The sequence below is a fragment of the Lagenorhynchus albirostris genome, chromosome 8 (assembly GCF_949774975.1).
Source record: "Lagenorhynchus albirostris chromosome 8, mLagAlb1.1, whole genome shotgun sequence".
Taxonomy (NCBI): domain Eukaryota; kingdom Metazoa; phylum Chordata; class Mammalia; order Artiodactyla; family Delphinidae; genus Lagenorhynchus; species Lagenorhynchus albirostris.
Genome location: NC_083102.1, coordinates 21,725,231 through 21,749,801, shown reverse-complemented (window position 1 = coordinate 21,749,801; position 24,571 = coordinate 21,725,231). Strand labels below are relative to the sequence as shown.

Sequence of the window (24,571 nt, the reverse complement as noted above, 5' to 3'; positions counted from 1 at the left end):
AAAAAAGATTTATAACAGCAACAATAAAGTACATAAAAGAATTTTTAAAACATTCAAATCTAATATAAAAAGTACTATAAAATATTCATGAAAGGCACAAAAGTAGACTTGAACAAATTAAGAAATATCCCTTTTCTTCATTAGGATATCTCAACATCATTAAGATATTTGTTCTCCCCTAAGAAAACTTATAAATTTAACGTGATCCCAATAAAAATGCCAATGAGTTTTTTTTGTTTGTTCATTTTGTGGTTTTTTGCCGCACCATGCAGCATGTGGGATCTTAGTTCCCCGACCAGGGATCAAACCCGCGCCCACTACAGTAGAAGCACAGAGTCTTAACTACTGGACTGCAGTAGTTAAGTTACTGGACTGAAGTCCCGAGATTTTTTTTAAATGAAGCTAGACAAGTTAATACTAAAATTCATAAGGAAATATAAACATGTAAGAACAGCTAGGGAAACAATGAAAATAAAGAGCTATGAGAGGAGACTAACAGATATTCAAACATCCTTACAAAGCTTCTATATTTAAAATAGTGTGTAGTACTGATGCATGAATAGGTAAAGAGAACAAAAGAACAGAATAGAAAGCCCCCAAATAGACCCAAGTACATATGGAACTTTAGCATATGATAAAGGTAATATCTCAAATACTGGACAAAGACAGACCTTTAAATAAAATTTGGGGGGGCAACTGGATAGTCATTGGAAAAGGATAAGATTAGATCCACTTCTCATTTTACATACAATAATAAAATCCAATGGATCAGAGATTTACATGTAAAACATGAAAATATACATATACTAGAAGAAAACGTGGGTGAATTCTTACACCCATTCAGATTCTATAGTCTGAAGGGAAAGGCTTTCTAACTATTACTCAAAGGCCCAATGTAATAAAAGAAAAGATCAACAAAAGAAGATGTGGCACATATATACAATGGAATATTACTCAGCCATAAAAAGAAACGAAATTGAGTTATTTGTAGTGAGGTGGATGGACCTAGAGTCTGTCATACAGAGTGAAGTAAGTCAGAAAGAGAAAAATAAATACTGTATGCTAACACATATATATGGAATCTAAAAAAGAAAAGTGGTCATGAAGAACCTAGGGGCAGGACAGGAAAAGATGCAGACCTACTAGAGAATGGACTTGAGGACACAGGGAGGGGGAAGGGTAAGCTGGGACAAAGTGAGAGAGTGGCATGGACATATATACACTACTAAATGTAAAACCGATACCTAGTGGGAAGCAGCCACATAGCACAGGGAGATCAACTTGGTGCTTTGTGACCACCTAGAGGGGTGGGATAAGGAGGGAGACACAAGAGGGAAGAGATATGGGGATATATGTATATATATAGCTGATTCACTTTGTTATAAAGCAGAAACTAACACAACGTTGTAAAGCAATTATACTCCAATAAAGATGTTAAAAAAAAAGATCAACAAATTTGACTACATAAAAATTAAAAACTTGTGCATGACAAAAGACATCATAAGGAAAGTCAAAAGACAAATGACAAACTGGGAGAAAATATAACACATTTCACAGATGAAGAATAAATATCCCTAATATACAAAAAACTTTAACTGAGGAAACAAAAGACCAAAAATCTTATAGAAAATGGGAAAAAGACGTGAGCAGACAATATTAAAAAAGAGATATTAAATGATCTTTAAAAATATGCAAAAATGTTTACCTTCCCTCATCATAAAACAAATTCAAATTAAAACTACACTGAGACATCCTTTCTCACCCAACTGATTGGAAAAACTTCAAAATACAATATATGTACTCTATTGGTAAGGCTATGGGGAAACTGTCACTCTTTCGCACTCCTGGTAGAATTTAACATTCTCTACAAAACTACGTATTTATTTACCTTTCAATCTAGTATATGAACTTCTAGGAATTTACCCTGAGGACACACCTCCAAAATTTCAAGAAAACACATGCAGAAAGTTATCCACTGCAGCATTATTTGTAATCACAAAGTACTGCAGACTATCTAAACATCCAAGCATAGGAGATTCATTCAATAAACTATATTACAAAATGACCTTCATAACCTCCCAAGGTTTCCCAAAGATTTAAAATGTCTACTTGAATATACAGGCTACATTTGTTTTTTAAAAGTAGATAAATACAAGAAGAGAGTAAATAGAGTCAGCTATACCTCTTGACTGAGAATTAAATAAAAATGAAGGAATAATATCTTTTTACTTTAATTCTTCTAACTGAAATTTATTGCTATTTTGATTATCTCTGACACATTCTCACCAGTTCTCTTCAACACTGTATTGGAAGTCCCAGTCATTTTAATAAGGCAAGAAAAAGAAAGGAAAGGTATTTGGATTGGAAATGAAGTAAAAATGTCTCCATTCATAGATAACATGACTATTTATATGGACAATCCTAAGGAATGCATATAACAACTACTAGAACCAATAAGGGGACTCAGCAAGGATACTGAATTATGGGAGAGTTAAAAAACAAAAAAGCATTTTTTTTTTTTTTTTTTTGGGGTATGCGGGCCTCTCACTGTTGTGGCCTCTCCCATTGCGGAGCACAGGCTCCGGACGCGCAGGCTCAGCAGCCATGGCTCATGGGCCTAGCCGCTCTGCAGCATGTGGGATCTTCCCGGACCGGGGCATGAACCTGTGTCCCCCTGCATGGGCAGGTGGACTCTCAACCACTGCGCCACCAGGGAAGCCCCAGAAAAGTATTTTTAATATACTAGTAGCAAACAATGAGATAGAAATGTTAATAAAATGGAATTTAAAAAGCATAAAATATTTATACATAAATTTAACAAAAGACGTGCAAGACCTCTAGAATAAATGCTATAAAACACTGCTCAGGGAAAACAAAGAAAACCTAAATAAAGGGAGAGGTACACCATATTCATAAACTGGAAGAATAAATAATATTAAGCTATCAATTCTCCTCAAATTGATTATAGATTCAACACAACCCCCATCACAATCCTAGAAGGCTTTGTTTTACAGAAATTATAAGCTGGTTCTAAATTGTATATGGAAATAGGAACTAGAATATTAAAAAAAAGAAGGACAAAGTTGGAAGACCACACATTTAAGAGGTACCATAAAGCTACATTAATCGATACAGTGAGGTACTGGCATAGGATTGACAAATAGTTTGATAGAATGTGATATGGATCCCAGAAATATACCTACAATTATATGGTTATCTGCTTTTTAGACAAAGATGCCAAGGCACACCAATGGGGAAAGAGAAGTGTTTTAAACAAATTATGCTAGAATGAGTGGAAATCAGTATGGAAAAAAACTGAACTTATCACACACAAATATTAATTCAAGTTGGATCATAGAACAAAATGTAAAAGCTAAAACTGTAAAACATTTACAATAAAACATAGGAAAATATCTTTAAGACTTGGAAATAGACAAAAGATTTTTAGGACACAGGAAGCAATAACTGTGAAGGAAAAAAATTAATAAATAAGGCTTCATAAAAATTTAAAACTTCTGCTCATCAAAAGACACTGTTAAGAAATGAAATAGGGAACTGAAACAAGATGGCGGAGTAGAAGGACATGCTCTTACTGCCTCTTGTGAGAACACCAGAATCACAACTAGCTGCTGGACAATCACTGACAGGAAGACACTGGAACTCACCAAGATAACCCACATCCAAAGACAAAGGAGAAGCCACAATGAGATGGTAGGAGGGGCGCAATCACAGTAAAATCAAATCCCGTAACTGCTGGGTGGGTGACTCACAGACTGGAGAACACTTAAACCACAGAAGTCCACCAACTGAAGTGAAGGTTCTGAGCCCCATGTCAGGCTTCCCAACCTGGGGGTCCGGCAACGGGACGAGGAATTCCTAGAGAATCAGACTTTGAAAGCTAGTGGAATTTGACTGCAGGACTTTGACAGGACTGGGGGAAACAGAGACTCCACTCTTGGAGGGCACACACAAAGTAGTGTGTGCATCGGGACCCAGGGGAAGGAGCAGTGACCCCAGGGGAGACTGAACCAGACCTGCCTGCTAGTGTTGTAGGGTCTCCTGCAGAGGAGGGGGGTGCTGTAGATCACCATGGGGACAAGGACCCTGGCAGCTGAAGTTCTGGAAGTACTCCTTGGCGTGAGCCCTCCCAGAGTCTGTCATTAGCCCCACCAAAGAGCCCAGGTAGGCTCCAGTGTTGGGTGGCTTCAGGCAAAACAAACAACAGGGAGGGAACCCAGCCCCACCCATCAACAGTCAAGAGGATGAAAGTTTTACTGAGCTCTGCCCAACAGAGAAACAGTCAGCTCTCCCCACCACCAGTCCCTCCCATCAGGAAACTAGCACAAGCCTCTTAGACAGCCTCATCTACCACAGGGCAGACAGCAGAAGCAAGAAGAACTACAATCCTGCAGCCTGTGGAACAAAAACCACATTCACAGAAAGATAGACAAGATGAAAAGGCAGAGCGCTATGTACCAGATGAAGGAACAAGATAAAACCCAAGAAAAACAACTAAATGAAGTGGAGATAGGCAACCTTCCAGAAAAAGAATTCAGAATAATGATAGTGAAGATGATCCAGGTCCTCGGAAAAACAATGGAGGCAAAGATGGAGAAGATGCAAGAAATGTTTAACAAAGACGTAGAAGAATTAAAGAACAAACAAACAGAGATGAACAATACAATAACTGAAATGAAAACTACACAAGGAGTCAATAACAGAATAACTGAGGCAGAAGAACGGATAAGTGACCTGGAAGACAGAATGGTGGAATTCACTGCTGCGAAACAGAATAAAGTAAAAAGAATGAAAAGAAATGAAGACAGCCTAAGAGACCTCTGGGACAACATTAAACGCAACAACATTCGCATTATAGGGGTCCCAGAAGGAGAAGAGAGAAAGGACCAGAGAAAATATTTGAAGAGATAATAGTTGAAAACTTCCCTAACAAGGGAAAGGAAATAGCCACCCAAGTCCAGGAAGCACAGAGAGTCCCAGGCAGGATAAACCCAAAGAGAAACATGCCGAGACACATAGTAATCAAATTGGCAAAAATTACAGACAAAGAAAAATTACTGAAAGCAGCAGGGGAAAAATGACAAATAACATACAAGGGAACTCCCATAAGGTTAACAGCTGATTTCTCAGCAGAAACTCTACAAGCCAGAAGGGAGTGGCATGATATACTTAAAGTGATGAAAGGGAAGAACCTACAACCAAGATTACTCTACCCGGCAAGGGTCTCATTCAGATTCCGTGGAGAAATTAAAACGTTTACAGATAAGCAAAAGCTGAGAGAATTCAGCACCACCAAACCAGCTCTACAACAAATGCTAAAGGAACTTCACTAAGTGGGAAACAAAAGAGGAGAAAAGGACCTACAAAAACAAACCCAAAACAATTAAGAAAATGGTCATAGGAACATACATATCAATAATTACCTTAAATGTGAATGGATTAAATGCTCCAACCAAAAGACACAGGCTTGCTGAATGGATACAGAAACAAGACCCATATATATGCTGTCTACAAGAGACCACTTCAGACCTAGGGACACATACAGATTGAAAGTGAGGGGATGGAAAAAGATATTCCATGCAAATGGAAATCAAAAGAAAGCTGGAGTAGCAATACACTTATCAGATAAAAGACTTTAAGAATGTTACAAGAGACAAGGAAGGAAACAACATAATGATCAAGGGATCAATCCAAGAAGAAGATATAACAATTATATATGCACCCAACATAGGAGCACCTCAATACATAAGGCAACTGCTAACAGCTATAAAAGAGGAAATTGACAGTAACACAATAATAGGGGGGGACTTTAACACCTCACTTACACCAATGGACAGATCATCCAAAATGAAAATAAATAAGGAAACAAGCTTTAAGTGACACAACAGACCAGATAGATTTAATTGATATTTATAGGACATTCCATCCAAAAACAGCAGATTACACTTTCTTCTCAACTGTGCACGAACATTCCCCAGGATAGATCACATCCTGGGTCACAAATCAAGCCTCAGTAAATTTAAGAATATTGAAATCATATCAAGCATCTTTTCTGACCACAACGCTATGAGATTAGAAATGAACTATAGGGAAAAAATGTAAAAAACACAAACACACAGAGGCTAAACAATACATTACTAAATAACCAAGAGATCACTGAAGAAATCAGAGGAAATCAAAAAATACCTAGAGACAAATGACAATGAAAACACGATGATCCAAAACCTATGGGATGCAGCAAAAGCAGTTCTAAGAGGGAAGTTTATAGCTACACAAGCCTACCTCAAGAAATAAGAAAAATCTCAAAAATGCAATCTCACCTTACACCTAAAGGAACTAGAGAAAGAAGAATAAACAAAACCCAAAGTTCGCAGAAGGAAAGAAATCATAAAGATCAGAGCAGAAATAAATGAAGTAGAAACAAAGAAAACAGTAGCAAAGATCAATAAAACTAAAAGCTGGTTCTTTGAGAAGATAAACAAAATAGATAAACCATTAGCCAGACTCATCAAGAAAAAGAGCGAGAGGACTCAAATCAATAAAATTAGAAATGAAAAAGGAGAAGTTACAACAGACACCACAGAAATACAAAGCATCCTAAGAGACTACTACAAGCAACTCTATGCCAATGAAATGGACAACCTGGAAGAAATGGACAAATTCTTAGAAAGATATAACCTTCCAAGACTGAACCAGAAAGAAACAGAAAATATGAAAAGACCAATCACAAGTAATGAAATTGAAACTGTGATTAAAAATCTTCCAACAAACAAAAGTCCTGGACCAGATGGCTTCACAGGTGAATTCTATCAAACATTTAGAGAAGAGCTAACACCCATCCTTCTCAAAGTCTTACTCTTCCAAAAAACTGCGGAGGAAGGAACACTCCCAAACTCATTCTGGGAGGCCACCATCACCCTGATACCAAAACCAGACAAAGATACTACAAAAAAAGAAAACTACAGACCAATATCACTGATGAACATAGATGCAAAAATCCTCGACAAAATACTAGCAAACAGAATCCAACAACACATTAAAAGGATCATACACCATGATCAAGTGGGATTTATCCCAGGGATTCAAGGATTCTTCAATATACACAAATCAATCAATGTGATACACCATATTAACAAATTGAAGAATAAAAACCATATGATCATCTCAATAGATGCAGAAAAAGCTTTTGACAAAATTCAACACCCATTTATGATAAAAACTCTCCAGAAAGGGCATAGAGGGAACCTACCTCAATATAATAAAGGCCATATATGCCAAACCCACAGCAAACATCATTCTCAATGGTGAAACACTGAAAGCATTTCCTCTAAGATCAGGAATGAGACAAGGATGTCCAGTCTCACCACTATTATTCAACATAGCTTTGGAAGTCCTAGCCACGGCAATCAGAGAAGAAAAAGAAATAAAAGGAATACAAATTGGAAAAGAAGAAGTAAAACTGTCACTGTTTGCAGATGACATGATACTATACATAGAGAATCCTAAAAATGCCACCAGAAAACTACTAGAGCTAATCAATAAATTTGGTAAAGTTGCAAGATACAAAATTAATGCACAGAAATCTCTTGCATTCGTATACACTAATGATGAAAAATCTGAAAGAGAAATTAAGGAAACACTCCCACTTACCATTGCAACATAAAGAATAAAATATCTAGGAATAAACCTACCTAGGGAGACAGAAGACCTGTATGCAGAAAACTATAAGACACTGATGAAAGAAATTAAAGATGATACCAACAGATGGTGAGATATACCATGTTCTTGAATTGGAAGAATCAATATTGTGAAAATGACTATACTACCCAAACCAATCTACAGATTCAATGCAATCCCTATCAAATTACCAATGGCATTTTTTACGTAACTAGAACAAAGTAATCTTAAAATTTGTATGGAGACACAAAGACCCCGAATAGCCAAAGCAGTCTTGAGGGGAAAAAACGGAGCTGGAGGAATCGAACTCCCTGACTTCAGACTATACTACAAAGCTACAGTAATCAAGACAACATGGTACTGGCACAAGAAAAGAAACATAGATCAATGGAACAAGACAGAAAGCCCAGAGATAAACCCATGCACCTATGGTCAACTAACCTATGACAAAGGAGGCAAGGATATACAATGGAGAAAAGACAGTCTCTTCAATAAGTGGTGCTGGGGAAACTGGACAGCTACATGTAAAAGAATGAAATTAGAACACTCCCTAACACCATACACAAAAATAAACTCAAAATGGATTCGAGACCTAAATGTAAGACCGGACACTATAAAACTCTTTAGAGGAAAACATAGGAAGAACACTCTTTGACATAAATCACAGCAAGATCTTTTTGGATCTCCCTCCTAGAGTAATGGAAATAAAAACAAAAATAAACAAATGGGACCTAATGAAACTTCAAAGCTTTTGCACAGCAAAGGAAACCATAAACAAGATGAATAAACAACCCTCAGAATAGGAGAAAATATTTGCAAATGAAGCAACGGACAAAGGATTAATCTCCAAAATATATAAACAGCTCATATTAAAAAAACAAACACTCAATCCAAAATGGGCAGAAGACCTAAATAGACCTTTCTCCAAAAAAGACATATAGATGGCCAAGAAGCGCATGAAAAGCTGTTCATCACTAATTATTAGAGAAATGCAAATCAAAACTACAATGAAGTATCACCTCACACCAGTTAGAATGCACATTATCAGAAAATCTACAAACAACAAATGCTGGAGAGGGTGTGGAGAAAAGGGAGCCCTTTTGCACTGTTGGTGGGAATGTAAATTGATACAGACACTATGGAGAACAGTATGGAGGTTCCTTAAAAAACTAAAACTAGAATTACCATATGATCCAGCAATCCCACTACTGGGCATATACCCAGAGAAAACCATAATTCAAAAAGACACATGCACCCCAATGTTCATCGCAGCACTGTTTACAATAGCCAGGTTATGGAATCAACCTAAATGCCCATCTACAGAGGAATGGATAAAGAAGATGTGTTACATATACACAATGGAATATTACTCAGCCATAAAAAGGAACGAAATTGGGTCATTTGTTGAGCCGTGGATGGATCTAGAGAGTGTCATACAGAGTGAAGTAAGTCAGAAAGAGAAAAACAAATATCGTTTATTAACGCATATATGTGGAACCTAGAAAAATGGTACAGATGAACCAGTTTGCAGGGTAGAAATTAGAGAACAAACGTATGGACACCAAAGGGGGAAAGCCGTGGGGGGGTGGGGGGGTGGTGTGATAAATTGGGCGATTGGGATTGACACGTATACACTGGTGTGTATAAAACTGATGACTAATAAAACCTGCTGTATTAAAAAAAAATGTGCCTTCTTGATATAATGTTTAAAATAAAAAAAGAAAAAACTGTCTTGCGTAAAGAAATACTTATTTGAAGTTCACAATTAACTTCAGTTTTAATTATTTTCCTTTTTAAAGTTCAAAATATATTTTTATATTGTTAATTTTAAAATAGTATGCATAGTATGATTACATTTCTCTTAATTTTTTTCTGAATATATCTAGCTATTAATTTACCCAACTGCACATATACAGAGCTATATTTGGAATCATGTTTAACAAATATCATAAAGTTGTTCTGGGGTACTGAGATTGTGGATAATTTGTAGCTGTTTTTTAGGTGATTTATTTATATTCTTCATATATATGTCATGTACATCTCTATTTTTAATAAGATTTATATTTTTAAAAAGCAAATAAAATTTATTGAAATTAAAAAAAAAAAAGAAATGAAATAGGTAAGCCAGAGACTGGGAGAAAACATGCTCATATTTAAACTCTTACCTTGAACTCATCTGAGATTTCAGACACAAAGGATGATATCTGCTTCATGAGCCTGTCCACGCTGCTCTCACTTCCTGTTTTGAGGAGTGTAGTAATGGCCAGTGTAGCAATGCTTCTGTTTGAGTCTGTGATCAAGTTTTCTAAGTCCAGATTGCAGGCAGTAACAGCAGAGGGGTGCTTCATTGCCACCTGGCCAAAGGGCATGGAAAAAATTCAGCAAATTGCTACTGATAAAGACCAGAACTTTAAAAAATAAAAGAAGACGAAAATAGAAAATTTTTTTAAATGGAATTTTATTTCCTTTATTTGTAACTTCTATTTGGGCCTCCCCTTATAATATGATCATCACCGTTAATTATACAGTTGTGCAAAACCAGAATCAGGAATTTAAAAGTTTCCCTTTTTTTTTCACAACTCACACACACACACTGTATTTTCTTTTTACAAGAGATAAATAAACTGACACCAAGCATTGTAAATGGATGACCACAACAAAAGCAACAATGATTGCAATTACCAAACATGAAACACACTCATACTATGTCATAATATTGACATTCAGTCCAGTAATCCTCCACTGTAACAGCTCCTTTACTTTGCAGTGAAAATTGATTTGTATATTTTTTGCCTCTGAATCCTTGTGGGATTTTTTTTTTATTATTCAAACAGAAAGTCACAAAAATTATAATCATCCTCTTCAGTTCACTCAGTCCCATGTAATTAATTTTTTTTATCTTGATCTTGTTAGCACTTTTATGAATTCATAAGTTTTCCATTAGAGTTCTGAAAATGCTTATTCATTTAGTTCAGCAGTATAGTCAGTTACCAGAAACCTGTACTTGTCAGAGTCTTCTCCATGAATTCCTTGAAGGTGAAACTCTTTTATAGGAACATGTTTGTGAAAGCATCAGAGTACACCCAGCACTGTCTGTAAATGACAAAAGACTTAAAAATGACCACGGTTGGGGCTTCCCTGGTGGCGCACTGGTTGAGAATCTGCCTGCTAATGCAGGGGACACGGGTTCGAGCCCTGGTCTGGGAAGACCCCACATGCCGCGGAGCAACTAGGCCCGTGAGCCACAACTACTGATCCTGAGCGTCTGGAGCCTGTGCTCCGCAACAAGAGAGGCCGCGATAGTGAGAGGCCCACGTACCGCAATGAAGAGTGGCCCCCGCTTGCCACAACTAGAGAAAGCCCTCGCACAGAAATGAAGACACAATACAGCTAAAAATAAATAAATAAATTTTTAAAAAATGACCACGGTTAAAGATTTGATGAAAGTTCATAATAATGCAATTGACAAGGAAATTTAGTTATTTCTGAGATACACATTTTAAAGTAATAACTAGAATTATGACTTATAACATTATACCAGAACATAAGATTTTTAGAAATTTCATGTAATGTTTGAAACATTTATATTAACATATCTCCATACAAATAACCCAAAGAAAGTTTAGTATTACTTGTTTTTCTATTTGTTTCTTTGTTTTTTTATACTGCAGGTTCTTATTAGTCATCAATTTTATACACATCAGTGTATACATGTCAATCCGAATCGCCCAATTCAGCACACCACCATCCCCACCCCACCGCAGTTCTCCCCCCTTGGTTTCCATGTTTGTTCTCTACATCTGTGTCTCAACTTTTACCCTGCAAACCGGATCATCTGTACCATTTTTCTAGGTTTCACATATATGCGTTAATATACGATATTTGTTTTTCTCTTTCTGACTTACTTCACTCTCTAGACAGTCTCTAGATCCATCCATGTCTCAACAAATGACTCAATTTTGTTCCTTTTTATGGCTGAGTAATATTCCATTGTATATATGTACATCTTCTTTATCCATTCCTCTGTAGATGGGCATTTAGGTTGCTTCCATGCCTGGCTATTGTAAACAGTGCTGCCATAAACATTGGGGTGCATGTGTCTTTTTGAATTATGGTTTTCTCTGGGTATATGCCCAGTAGTGGGATTGCTGGATCATATGGTAATTCTAGTTTTAGTTTTTTAAGGAACCTCCATACTGTTCTCCATAGTGTCTGTATCAATTTACATTCGTACCAACAGTGCAAGAGGGCTCCCTTTTCTCCACACCCTCTCCAGCATTTGCTGTTTGTATATTTTCTGATGATGCACGTTCGAACTGGTGTGAGGTGATTTGCATTTCTCTAATAATTAGTGATGAGCAGCTTTTCATGTGCTTCTTGGCCATGTGTATGTCTCCTTTGGAGAAAGGTCTATTTAGGCCTTCTGCCCATTTTTGGATTGGGTTGTTTGTTTCTTTAATATTGAACTGCATGAGCTGTTTATAAATTTTGGAGATTAATCCTTTGTCCATTGATTCGTTTGTGAATATTTTCTCCCATTCTGAGGGTTGTCTTTTCGTCTTCTTTATGGTTTCCTTTACTGTCCAATAAGCTTTCAAGTTTCATTAGGTCCCATTTGATTACTTTTGTGCTTATTTCCATTACTCTAGGACGTGGATCAAAAAAGATCTTGCTATGATTTATGTCAAAGAGTGTTCTTCCTATGTTTTCCTCTAAAGAGTTTTATAGTGTCCGGTCTTACATTTAGGTCTCTAATCCATTTTTTTTTTTTTTTTTTTTGCGGTACACGGGCCTCTCACTGTTGTGGCCTCTCCCATTGTGGAGCACAGGCCCTGGATGTGCAGGCTCAGCAGCCATGGCTAACGGGTCCAGCCGCTCTGTGGCATGTGAGATCCTCCCGGACCGGGGCATGAACCCATGTCCCCTGCAGAGGCAGGCAGACTCTCAACCACTGCACCACCAGGGAAGACCGTGAATCCATTTTGTGTTTATTTTTGTGTATGGTGTTAGGGAGTGTTCTAATTTCATTCTTTTACATGTAGCTGTCCAGTTTTCCCAGCACCACTTATTGAAGTGACTGTCGTTTCTCCATTGTATATCTTTGCCTCCTTTGTCATAGGTTAGTTGACCATAGGTGTGTGGGTTTATCTCTGGGCTTTCTATCTTGTTCCATTGATCTATGTTTCTTTTCTTGTGCCAGTACCATACTGTCTTGATTACTGTAGCTTCGTAGTATAGTCTGAAGTCAGGGAGTCTGATTCCTCCAGCTCTGTTGTTTTCCCTCAAGACTGCTTTGGCTATTCGGGGTCTTTTGTGTCTCCACAAATTTTAAGTTTACTTTGTTCTAGTTACGTAAAAAATGCCATTGGTAATTTGATAGGGATTGCATTGAATCTGTAGATTGGTTTGGGTAGTATAGTCATTTTCACAATATTGATTCTTCCAATTCAAGAACATGGTATATCTCACCATCTGTTGGTATCATCTTTAATTTCTTTCATCAGTGTCTTATAGTTTTCTGCATACAGGTCTTCTGTCTCCCTAGGTAGGTTTATTCCTAGGTATTTTATTCTTTATGTTGCAATGGTAAGTGGGAGTGTTTCCTTAATTTCTCTTTCAGATTTTTCATCATTAGTGTATACGAATGCAAGAGATTTCTGTGCATTAATTTTGTATCTTGCAACTTTACCAAATTTATTGATTAGCTCTAGTAGTTTTCTGGTGGCATTTTTAGGATTCTCTATGTATAGTATCATGTCATCTGCAAACAGTGACAGTTTTACTTCTTCTTTTCCAATTTGTATTCCTTTTATTTCTTTTTCTTCTCTGATTGCCGTGGCTAGGACTTCCAAAGCTATGTTGAATAATAGTGGTGAGACTGGACATCCTTGTCTCATTCCTGATCTTAGAGGAAATGCTTTCAGTGTTTCACCATTGAGAATGATGTTTGCTGTGGGTTTGGCATATATGGCCTTTATTATATTGAGGTAGGTTCCCTCTATGCCCTTTCTGGAGAGTTTTTATCATAAATGGGTGTTGAATTTTGTCAAAAGCTTTTTCTGCATCTATTGAGATGATCATATGGTTTTTATTCTTCAATTTGTTAATATGGTGTATCACATTGATTGATTTGTGTATATTGAAGAATCCTTGAATCCCTGGGATAAATCCCACTTGATCATGGTGTATGATCCTTTTAATGTGTTGTTGGATTCTGTTTGCTAGTATTTTGTCGAGGATTTTTGCATCTATGTTCATCAGTGATATTGGTCTGTAGTTTTCTTTTTTTGTAGTATCTTTGTCTGATTTTGGTATCAGGGTGATGGTGGCCTCCCAGAATGAGTTTGGGAGTGTTCCCTCCTCTGCAATTTTTTGGAAGAGTTTGAGAAGGATGGGTGTTAGCTCTTCTCTAAATGTTTGATAGAATTCACCTGTGAAGCCATCTGGTCCAGGACTTTTGTTTCTTGGAAGATTTTTTTTTTTTTTTTTTGCAGTAGGTGGGCCTCTCATTGTTGTGGCCTTTCCCGTTGCAGAGCACAGGCTCTGGACATGCAGGCTCAGCGGCCATGGCTCACGGCCCAGCTGCTCCGCGGCACGTGGGATCTTCCCGGACTGGGGCACAAACCTGTGTCCCCTACATCGGCAGGTGGATTTCAACCACTGCGCCACCAGGGAAGTCATGTTGGAAGATTTTTAATCACAGTTTCAATTTCATTACTTGTGATTGGTCTTTTCATATTTTCTGTTTCTTCCTGGTTCAGTCTTGGAAGGTTATATCTTTCTAAGAATTTGTCCATTTCTTCCAGGTTGTCCATTTCATTGGCATAGAGTTGCTTGTAGTAGTCTCTTAGGATGCTTTGTATTTCTGTGGTGTCTGTTGTAACTTCTCCTTTTTCATTTCTAATTTTATTGATTTGAGTCCTCTCGCTCTTTTTCTTGATGAGTCTGGCTAATGGTTTATCTATTTTGTTTATCTTCTCAAAGAACCAGCTTTTAGTTTTATTGATCTTTGCTACTGTTTTGTTTCTACTTCATTTATTTCTGCTCTGATCTTTATGATTTCTTTCCTTCTGCGAACTTTGGGTTTTGTTTATTCTTCTTTCTCTAGTTCCTTTAGGTGTAAGGTGAGATTGCTTTTTTGAGATTTTTCTTGTTTCTTGAGGTAGGCTTGTGTAGCTATAAACTTCCCTCTTAGAACAGCTTTTGCTGCATCCCATAGGTTTTGGATCATCGTGTTTTCATTGTCATCTGTCTCTAGGTATTTTTTGATTTCCTCTGATTTCTTCAGTGATCTCTTGGTTATTTAGTAACGTATTGTTTAGCCTCTGTGTGTTTGTGTTTTTTACATTTTTTCCCTATAGTTCATTTCTAATCTCATAGCGTTGTGGTCAGAAAAGATGCTTGATATGATTTCAATATTCTTAAATTTACTGAGGCTTGATTTGTGACCCAAGATGTGATCTATCCTGGAGAATGTTCTGTGTGCACTTGAGAAGGAAGTGTAATCTTGCTGTTTTTGGATGGAATGTCCTATAAATATCGATTAAATCTATCTGGTCTATTGTGTCACTTAAAGCTTATGTTTCCTTATTTATTTTCATTTTGGATGATCTGTCCATTGGTGTAAGTGAGGTGTTAAAGTCCCCCCCTATTATTGTGTTACTGTCGATTTCTTCTTTTATAGCTGTTAGCAGTTGCCTTATGTATTGAGGTGCTCCTATGTTGGGTGCATATATATTTATAATTGTTATATCTTCTTCTTGGATTGATCCCTTGATTATTATGTTTTGTCCTTCCTTGTCTCTTGTAACATTCTTATTTTAAAGTCTATTTCATCTGAGTATTGCTACTCTAGCTTTCTTTTGATTTCCATTTGTATGGAATATCTTTTTCCATCCCCTCACTTTCAGTTTGTATGTGTCCCTAGGTCTGAAGTGGGTCTCTTGTAGACAGCATATATATGGGTCTTGTTTCTGTATCCATTCAGCAAGCCTGTGTCTTTTGGTTGGAGCATTTAATCCATTCACATTTATGGTAATTATTGACATGTATGTTCCTATGACCATTTTCTTGTTTTGGGTTTGTTTTTGTAGGTCCTTTTCTCCTCCTTTGTTTCCCACTTAGAGAAGTTCCTTTAGCATTTGCTGTAGAGCTGGTTTGGTGGTGCTGAATTCTCTCAGCTTTTGCTTATCTGCAAACGTTTTAGTTTCTCCATCGAATCTGAATGAGATCCTTGCCGGTTAGTGTAATCTTGGTTGTAGGTTCTTCCCTTTCATCACTTTAAGTATATCATGCCACTCCCTTCTGGCTTGTAGAGTTTCTGCTGAGAAATCAGCTGTTAACCTTATGGGAGTTCCCTTGTATGTTATTTGTCATTTTTCCCTTGCTGCTTTCAGTAATTTTTCTTTGTCTGTAATTTTTGCCAATTTGATTACTATGTGTCTCAGCGTGTTTCTCCTTGGGTTTATCCTATATGGGACTCTCTGTGCTTTCTGGACTTGGGTGGCTATTTCCTTTCCCATGTTAGGAAAGTTTTCAACTATTATCTCTTCAAATATTTTCTCTGGTCCTTTCTCTCTTCTCCTTCTGGGACCCCTATAATGCGAATGTTGTTGCGTTTAATGTTGTCCCAGAGGTCTCTTAGGCTGTCTTCATTTCTTTTCATTCTTTTTTCTTTATTCTGTTTCGCAGCAGTGAATTCCACCATTCTGTCTTCCAGGTCACTTATCCGTTCTTCTGCCTCAGTTATTCTGTTATTGACTCCTTGTGTAGTTTTCATTTCAGTTATTGTATTGTTCATCTCTGTTTGTTTGTTCTTTAATTCTTCTACGTCTTTGTTAAGCATTTCTTGCATCTTCTCCATCTTTGCCTCCATTGTTTTTCCGAGGTCCTGGATCATCTTCACTATCATTACTCTGAGTTCTTTTTCTCGAAGGTTGCCTATCTCCACTTCATTTAGTTGTTTTTCTTGGGTTTTATCTTGTTCCTTCATCTGGTACATAGCCCTCTGCCTTTTCATCTTGTCTATCTTTCTGTGAATGTGGTTTTTTTCCACAGGCTGCAGGACTGTAGTTCTTCTTGCTTCTGCTCTCTGCCCTCTGGTGGATGAGGCTATCTAAGAGGCTTGATGGGAGGGACTGGTCAAAAATTTTAATTAAGGTAAATGGCTTTTTGGACAACATACGTTAAAAGGCAATTGTTTCAAGATGAATGTTTGTAATAAATAAGATACGATCTATCATTTGATAAGTGATTAACTGCTAGTTACAGTATAGCACAGCACTTTATCTTCCTAGGTTTCTATAACCTTTATAACAATATCATATTCTGTCTTTTATTACAGTTGGCCTGTTCGTTCTTATAGTACATGTGTTCATGGTTATCTATTCTACTAGATTTTAGAATATCTGAGAGTAGGACCTAGAATGATAAACACTACTCGAAGACACTTAAATGTAATATCTTACCACTTACAAAACACTTCTGTATTTAAGCAAGGAAACTGCAACCAAACTGGATTGTTCACATGATAAAACATGCCTGTCATTGTCCTGCTTCTTTGCTTTTGTTGATGATGCTTGCCTCTCTGCCTAATCCAATACTGGTATAGAATCCTTTACCCATAATGCTAAAATTTTGAGAACTCAGCAAAGTATTGCCATCAGAATTCACTCAACAGCAAAAAATGACCCAAACTAATGTAAAACTAAGTCTTAATTTATTCCATGTAGTGAGAATAGTCATACGTATAAAGCAGAAATATTAACATGTCTAATGTGTCTAACTGCTCTAGGCCCAAAGGGGTTAGTATTAATATAAGAGATGGCACCATATTACCTCTCTAAAATTCTCAAAATACTGATTTCTGAGATACATCTGGTCCCAAGATTATAGATGATGGAATGTGGACCGATATCAACTCTTCAAAATACAATTCATATTGTTCTATAAAGCCTCCTTCCATGGCTGCTCTAAATTTCTCTCCTCCAGTTGTTAATACAATTAATTTAGTCGACCACATATTATACTAGACCATTATTCTACAACATTAAACTTGCATTTAAAATTTTTAGGGACTTCCCTGGTGGCACAATGGTTGGGACTTCGCACTCCCAATGCAGGGGGTCTAGGTTCGATCCCTGGTCAGGGAACTAGATCCCACATGCATGCCACAACTAAGAGTTCGCATGCCACAACTAGGAAGCCAGCGAGCCGCAACTAAGGAGCTGGTAAGACACAACTAAGAAGCCTGCCTGCCGCAACTGAGACCCAGCACAGCCACATAAATATTTAAAAACATAAATAAATAAAATTTTTATAGTTATTTAATTCATTCTGTGTTTCTGCACTCTATCTTCTAGATTTATGCTGTCCAATATGGTAGCCAATAACCATATGTGACTACTAAGCCTTTGAAATGTGGTTATTCCAAACAGAGGTATGCTGTAAATACAAAATATACACCAGATATCAAAGACTTAGTATGAAAAAAAAGAAGGTAAAATATATCTCTAATAATTTTATACTGATCATGTTGATAAATTTTATAAATGTTAGGGTAAATAAAATATATGTTTAAAATTAATCTCATCATAAAGAATTTAATGTGGTTACAATTAAAATTTAAAATTGCATATGTGACTCACATAGTATTTCTATTGGATAGTGTTGCTATAGACCAACATTGTCCAAGAGAACTTCCTGCAATGATAGAAATATTCTGTATCTGCAGTGTCTAATGTGATAGTCACTAACTACAGGTGGCTATTGAGCACATGAATAATAGTATAAATGGCCATATCTAAAGCTGCAAATACAAGTGAGGTGCTACAGAAGTGAAGCCCATAAATCATATCTACTAACCTTGGACAGAAAGCCAAATGCTTCGTATTTACTGTTTCTCAATTGAACACTGATACAAGTCAACAGTTAGCAAAGGAACACCTACCTTGTTCAAGGTCCTCACAGCTGCATATCTCAAAGCTGGCTTAGGAGAACTACAGAAAAGCTGAAGAACTAGGAAAGAAAAAAGGTCACTGTGAACATAGCTCATTTCAACATATAGCATGTTTCTGAAAATACAGTACATGAAGAATCACATTCAAAATACGCATAAGGCAATTAGATGACAGCATCAAAAATTCACATGGGGCTTCCCTGGTGGCGCAGTGGTTGAGAGTCCACCTGCCGATGCAGGGGACGCGGGTTCGTGCCCCGGTCCAGGAGGATTCCACATGCCGCGGAGCGGCTGGGCCCGTGAGCCATGGCCGCTGAGCATGCGTGTCCGGAGCCTGTGCTCCGCAATGGGAGAGGCCACAACAGTGAGAGGCCCGCGTACCGCAAAAAAAAAAAGAAAAAAAAATTCACATGAAAAATACATCATCAAAAATAGAAAAAGTACTTTTTGTTGAGCTATAAAAACTTTAAATACAGGAAACAAAGTTTATTTTTTTCCTAAAAAAGTTAATATACCCATTAATATCTGAATTTAAAGAGTAGGAATATTTATGGTTGTAAGAGTAAATGGGTTTTTTAAACATGGAGAACTGAAGGCATTAAAGTTACTTGTTTTCTAAGTAAAAACTTAAATTTTTTAATATGGGGAAATGATAACTTCAGAAAAAGAAATAGTCACCCCTCCATATCTGCAGGGGACTGGACCCCGGACCTTCCAGGACCGCTAGCAGATGCCAAAATCTGGGGATGCTAAAGACCCTTCTATAAAATGGTGTAGCACAATCAGCCCTTGGTATCTGCAGGTTCCACATTTGAGGATTCAACCAACTGTGAATCGATTGGGTTGAATTGGTGGGATGTGGAACCCAAGGATATGGAGGTACAATTGTAACTAAAAAACAGCTAAAATAAACCATTTATGTATCAAAATGTAAAAACTACATATACAGAGCTAAGGTTCAAAATTACCTATTCTGTATACCTATGGAACTTAAAACAAAAACATAAGAAAATAAACAGAAGCCAGTTATCAAATATACAACTAACCTGAAACAGCAGGTGCCAACTCCCTTGCAGTACAGTTAGGAAGATGGATGATAGCTGAAGCAGCTTCATAAATAACCATTTCATGTTTATTTCGCAAGCAGCTCTCAATGAAATCGAAGACTGGACTTTCATGGCTGACAATAAATAGACACAGGCCATAATTAGATATCATAAAGAACAGAGGCAATGTGCATAGTGGCTAAAAGCACAGACAGGGGGACTTCCCTGGTGGCACAGTGGTTAAGACTCCATGCTCCCAATGCAGGGGGCCTGGGTTCAATCCCTGGTCAGGGAATTAGATCCCACATGCATGCCGCAACTGAGAGTTCATATGCTACAACTAAGGAGCCTGTGTGCTGCAACTTAGGAGCCAGTGAGCCGCAACTAACAAGCCCACAAGCTGCAACTAACAAGCCCGCGAGCCGCAATTAAGACCTGGCGTGACGAAATAAATAAATTTTTTTTTTAAAAAAAAGCAAAGACAGAATGAGGAGCACTTTTGGAATTATGAATGAAGGACCTCTGAAAAGACACTCCTCCATAAAAGCAATGAGAATACTGGTGTAAATTTTCAAAATCAACTTTTTCAGCACTCTAGAAGTTAGCTGAAGGATTGCAACAATCCTAGGAACATTTATTCAAGAGGAACAGCTGAATCTTCATAAGAACAGTAAGCATTCTGGTATTTTAACTTGCTCTATTTCATACCCTCTTCCCAGCTTCATGGTAGCCTTGGAAACCAGGGCCTCAGAACCATACTAGCTATGAAAGCCAGCAGCCTAGTAGCCACTGAAGGAGGCAGATGAATTTGGAGCACCATCAAAAGCCCTGTTCCTGGAGCACTGTCACTACTTGACCTGAATGATGCTCCTTAAAAAAGCCCCATTCATGAAGCTAATGTTTTGGCCGCACTACACAGCATGTGGGATCTCAGTTCCCCAACCAGGGGTTAAGCCCATGCACTCTGCAGTGGAAGTGTGGAGTCCAAACCACTGGACCACCAGGGAATTCCCCGAAGCGAATTTTTATTTCATCTAACTCTGAGAACATTCAGTGAGGAAAGCCCTATCCCCAGGAGGTTTGTCTCCCAAAAAACAGCAGCAATTGCTTAACACTGCAGTTGCCACAGGTACTGATTCTAGTTGGCACAAACAGGAGTCTGGCCAAAAAAACTTAAAAAGAAAATCTAAGAAATGAGATGCCCATAAGGGGCTTTAATTTCTGACATATTCCTGGGGATCTAGAAGGCTGTGCAAATACCCAGGTAAGAGCTTACGGAGCTCTAGCCTCTCACCCATGCTTGACTTTGAGTTTCTGCACAATTAGGAAGGGAAGACTAGGCACAGTTATGCATACCCCAACACACAAAATGCCCACTGAAAAAAAGATGGGAGACATGTTGGTCAAAAGCATTTAAGAAAATCTGTCAAATCATTATCCGAAGACTCAGCTAACCAAGCAGACTTCAGCAGCCACACATGACAAAGAATAAGGACTGCAGAATTAGTCCAGGAAAGTCACTAAACAAACAACAATAACAAACAGCAACAAAAACAAACTCTGAGAATGGAAAAGGGGGAAATAAGATTGTCAGTTACCACAGTATATTAAATATCCAGTTTTTGACAAAAAGCTATGACACGCAAAGAAATAGTGAGGTATGGCCCATATATAGTGAAAAAATGCAGTCAATAGAAATTATTCTTGAGGGAGCCCAGATGTTGGATGTACTAGGCAAAGCCTTTAAGGCAACTAATATAAATATGTTCAAAGAAGCAAAAGAAACCATATCTAAAGAATTAAAGGGAATTAAAAAGTTAAAGGCATGACAATCATGCCTCACCCAAGAGAGAGTATCAATAAAGAGGAAAAAATGAGTTGTTTGTTTTTTTAAAGGAACCAAATACAAACTCTGGATTTGGAAAGTGCATAACTAGAATAAAAATTTCAAATCTGCTCAGATAAAAGAACAAGTACCTACAATATGCTGCCTACAAGAGACTCACTTTAGGGCAAAGTCACACATAGATTGAAAGTGAGGGGATGGAAAAAGATATTTCATGCAAATGGAAACAATAAGAAAGCAGGGGTAGCGATATTCATATCAGACAAAACAGACTTTAAAACAAAGTCCAAAAAGAAAGACAAAGAAGGACACTATATAATGATAAAGGGATTAATACAAGAAGAGGACATTACACTTGTTAACATACATATGCACCCAATGTAGGAACACCTAAATATACAAAATAAATACTAACAGACATAAAGGGAGAAATTGACAGGAATACAATAATAGTAGGAGACTTTAACACCCCATTGACATCAATGGATGATCTTTCAGACAGAAAATCAATAAGGCAAGAGAGATCCTAAATGACACAACAGAACAGATGTACTTAATTGGTATCTACAGGACACTTCATCCAAAAAAAAACAAAAACAAAAAACAAACAAAATACACATTCTTTTCAAGTGCTCATGGAACATTCTCTAGGATAGACCACACACGAGGACACAAAACAAGCCTCAATGAATTTAAGACGACAGAAATTATATCAAGCATCTTTTCTGACCACAACAGTATCAAACTAGAAATCAACCACAGAAAGAAAAATGGGAAAAAAAAATCACACGGAGACTAAACAACATCCTACTAAAAAACCAATGAGTCAACAATGAAATCAAAGAGGAAATCAGAAAATACCTCGAGACAAACAACAATGAAAACACAACCTTACAAAATCTATGCGATGCAGCAGAAGTAGTTCAAAGAGGGAAATTCAGAGCGATACAGGCCTTTCTTGAGCAACAAGTAAAATCTCAAGCAAATAACCTAACCTACCACCTAAAAGTATTAGAAAAAAGAAAAATAAACAAAAGCCAAAGTCATTAAAAGGAAGGAAATAATAAAGATCAGAGAGGAAATAAATAAAATAGAGATCAAAACAACAATAGAAAAGCTCGATAAAACCAAGAGCTGGTTTTTTTGAAAGGATAAACAAAATCGACAAACCTCTAGCCAGGCTAACAAGAAGAAAAGAGAGAAGACCCAAATAAACAAAATAAGAAATGATAAATAACAACCAATACTGCAGAAATACAAAAAGTCATAAGAAAATACTATGAACAGTTATAAGCCAACAAATTGAACAACCGAGAAGAAACAGAAAAGGTTTTAGAAACAGCCAGAATTGAATCAAGAAGAAACATAATTTGAACAGACCAATCACTAGAAGTGAAATAGAATCTGTAATAAAAAACAAACAAAAAAACTAAAAAAACTCCCCACAAACAAAATCCAGGACCAGATGGCTTAACTGGGGAATTCAACCAAACATACAAAGAGGAACGTATACCTATCCTTCTCAAATTATTCCAAAAGATTTAAGAGGAGGAAACACTCCCAAAGTCAGTTTATGCAGCCACCATCACCCTGATACCAAAAAGAAAGACACTACAAAAAAAAAGAAAATTACTGGCCAATATCTTTGACAAATAGAGATGCAAAAGTCCTCAACAAAATTTAAGCAAGCCAACTCCAACAACACATATAAAGGATCATACACCATGATCAAGTTGGATTCTTACCAGGGTCACAAAGATGGTTCAACATATGCAAATCAATCAACGTGATATACCACACCAACAAAAGAAACGACAAAAACCACATGATCATCTCAATAGATGTAGAAAAAGCATGTGATAAAATTCAACATCCATTCATGATGAAAACTCTCACTGAAGTGGGTATAGGGGAAATACATCTCAATAGAAACCATTTATGACAAACCCAGAGCCAACACAATACTCAACAGTGAAAAGCTGAAAGCCTTCCCACTAAATTCTGGAACAAGACAAGGGTGCCCACTCTTACCACTGCTATTCAACATATTTTTGGAAGTCCTAGCCTCAGCAACCAGACAAGAAAAAGAAATAAAAGGTATCCAAATTGGAAGGGAAGAGGTAAAATTGTCATTATATGCAGATGACACAATACTCTATACAGAAAACCCTAAAGACTCCACACAAAAACTATTAGAACTAATAAATGAATTCAGCAAGGTAGCAGGGTACAAGATTAATATACAGAAATCTGCTGCATTTCTTTACAGTAACAATGAAATATCAGAAAGTAAAAAAAAAAAAAAGTTTAAAATCGCACTAAACACAAACACACACAAAAACACAGGAATAAACCTAACCAAGGAGATGAAAGACCTATATGCTGATAACTCTAAAACACTGATAAAGGAAACTGAAGATGATTCACAGAAATGAAAAGATATCCCATGCTCTTGGATTGGAAGAATTAATATTATTAAAATGGCCATACTACTGAAAGCAATCTACAGATTTAATGCTATATCTATCAAATTACCCATGACAGTTTTCACAGAACTAGAACAAATAATCCTAAAATTTATATGGAATCACAGAAGGCCCCGAATTGACAAAGCAATTCTGAGGAAAAAGAACAAAGCTGGAGGTATAACTCTCCCAGACTTCAGACAATACTACAAAGCTACACTAATCAAAATACTGTGGTACTGGCACAAAAGCAGACATATAGATCAATGCAACAGAATAGAGAGCCCAGAAACAAACCCATACAATTAATCTCCAGCAAAGGAGGCAAGAATATACGATGGAGAAAACACAGTGCCTTCAGCAAATGGTGTTGGGAAAGCTGGACAGCTATTTGTAAATCAATGAAATTAGAACACTCCTTCACATCATATACAAAAATAAACTCAAAATGCTTTGAAGACACATATAGGATGTGACACCGTAAAACTCCTAGAAGAGAAGACAGGCAAAACATTCTCTGACATAAATAGTAGCAATATTTTCTTAGACTAGTCTCCCAAGG

The 24,571-nt window shown here is 37.1% G+C and overlaps 1 protein-coding gene across 5 annotated transcripts in view; it reads right to left on the bottom strand.

Annotated features, from left to right (window-relative positions):
- COPG2 (COPI coat complex subunit gamma 2) overlaps positions 1–24,571 on the bottom strand; it is a 129,488-nt gene that overhangs the window by 46,725 nt on the left and 58,192 nt on the right. For all 5 annotated transcript variants that reach the window (XM_060156658.1, XM_060156663.1, XM_060156662.1 and 2 more), the window contains 3 exons: positions 19,699–19,832; positions 18,644–18,711; positions 9,861–10,049 (listed from right to left, as the gene is read on the bottom strand). In XM_060156658.1, coding sequence (XP_060012641.1) covers positions 9,861–10,049; positions 18,644–18,711; positions 19,699–19,832 — 391 coding nt within the window. The remainder of the gene's footprint in view (positions 1–9,860; positions 10,050–18,643; positions 18,712–19,698; positions 19,833–24,571) is intronic.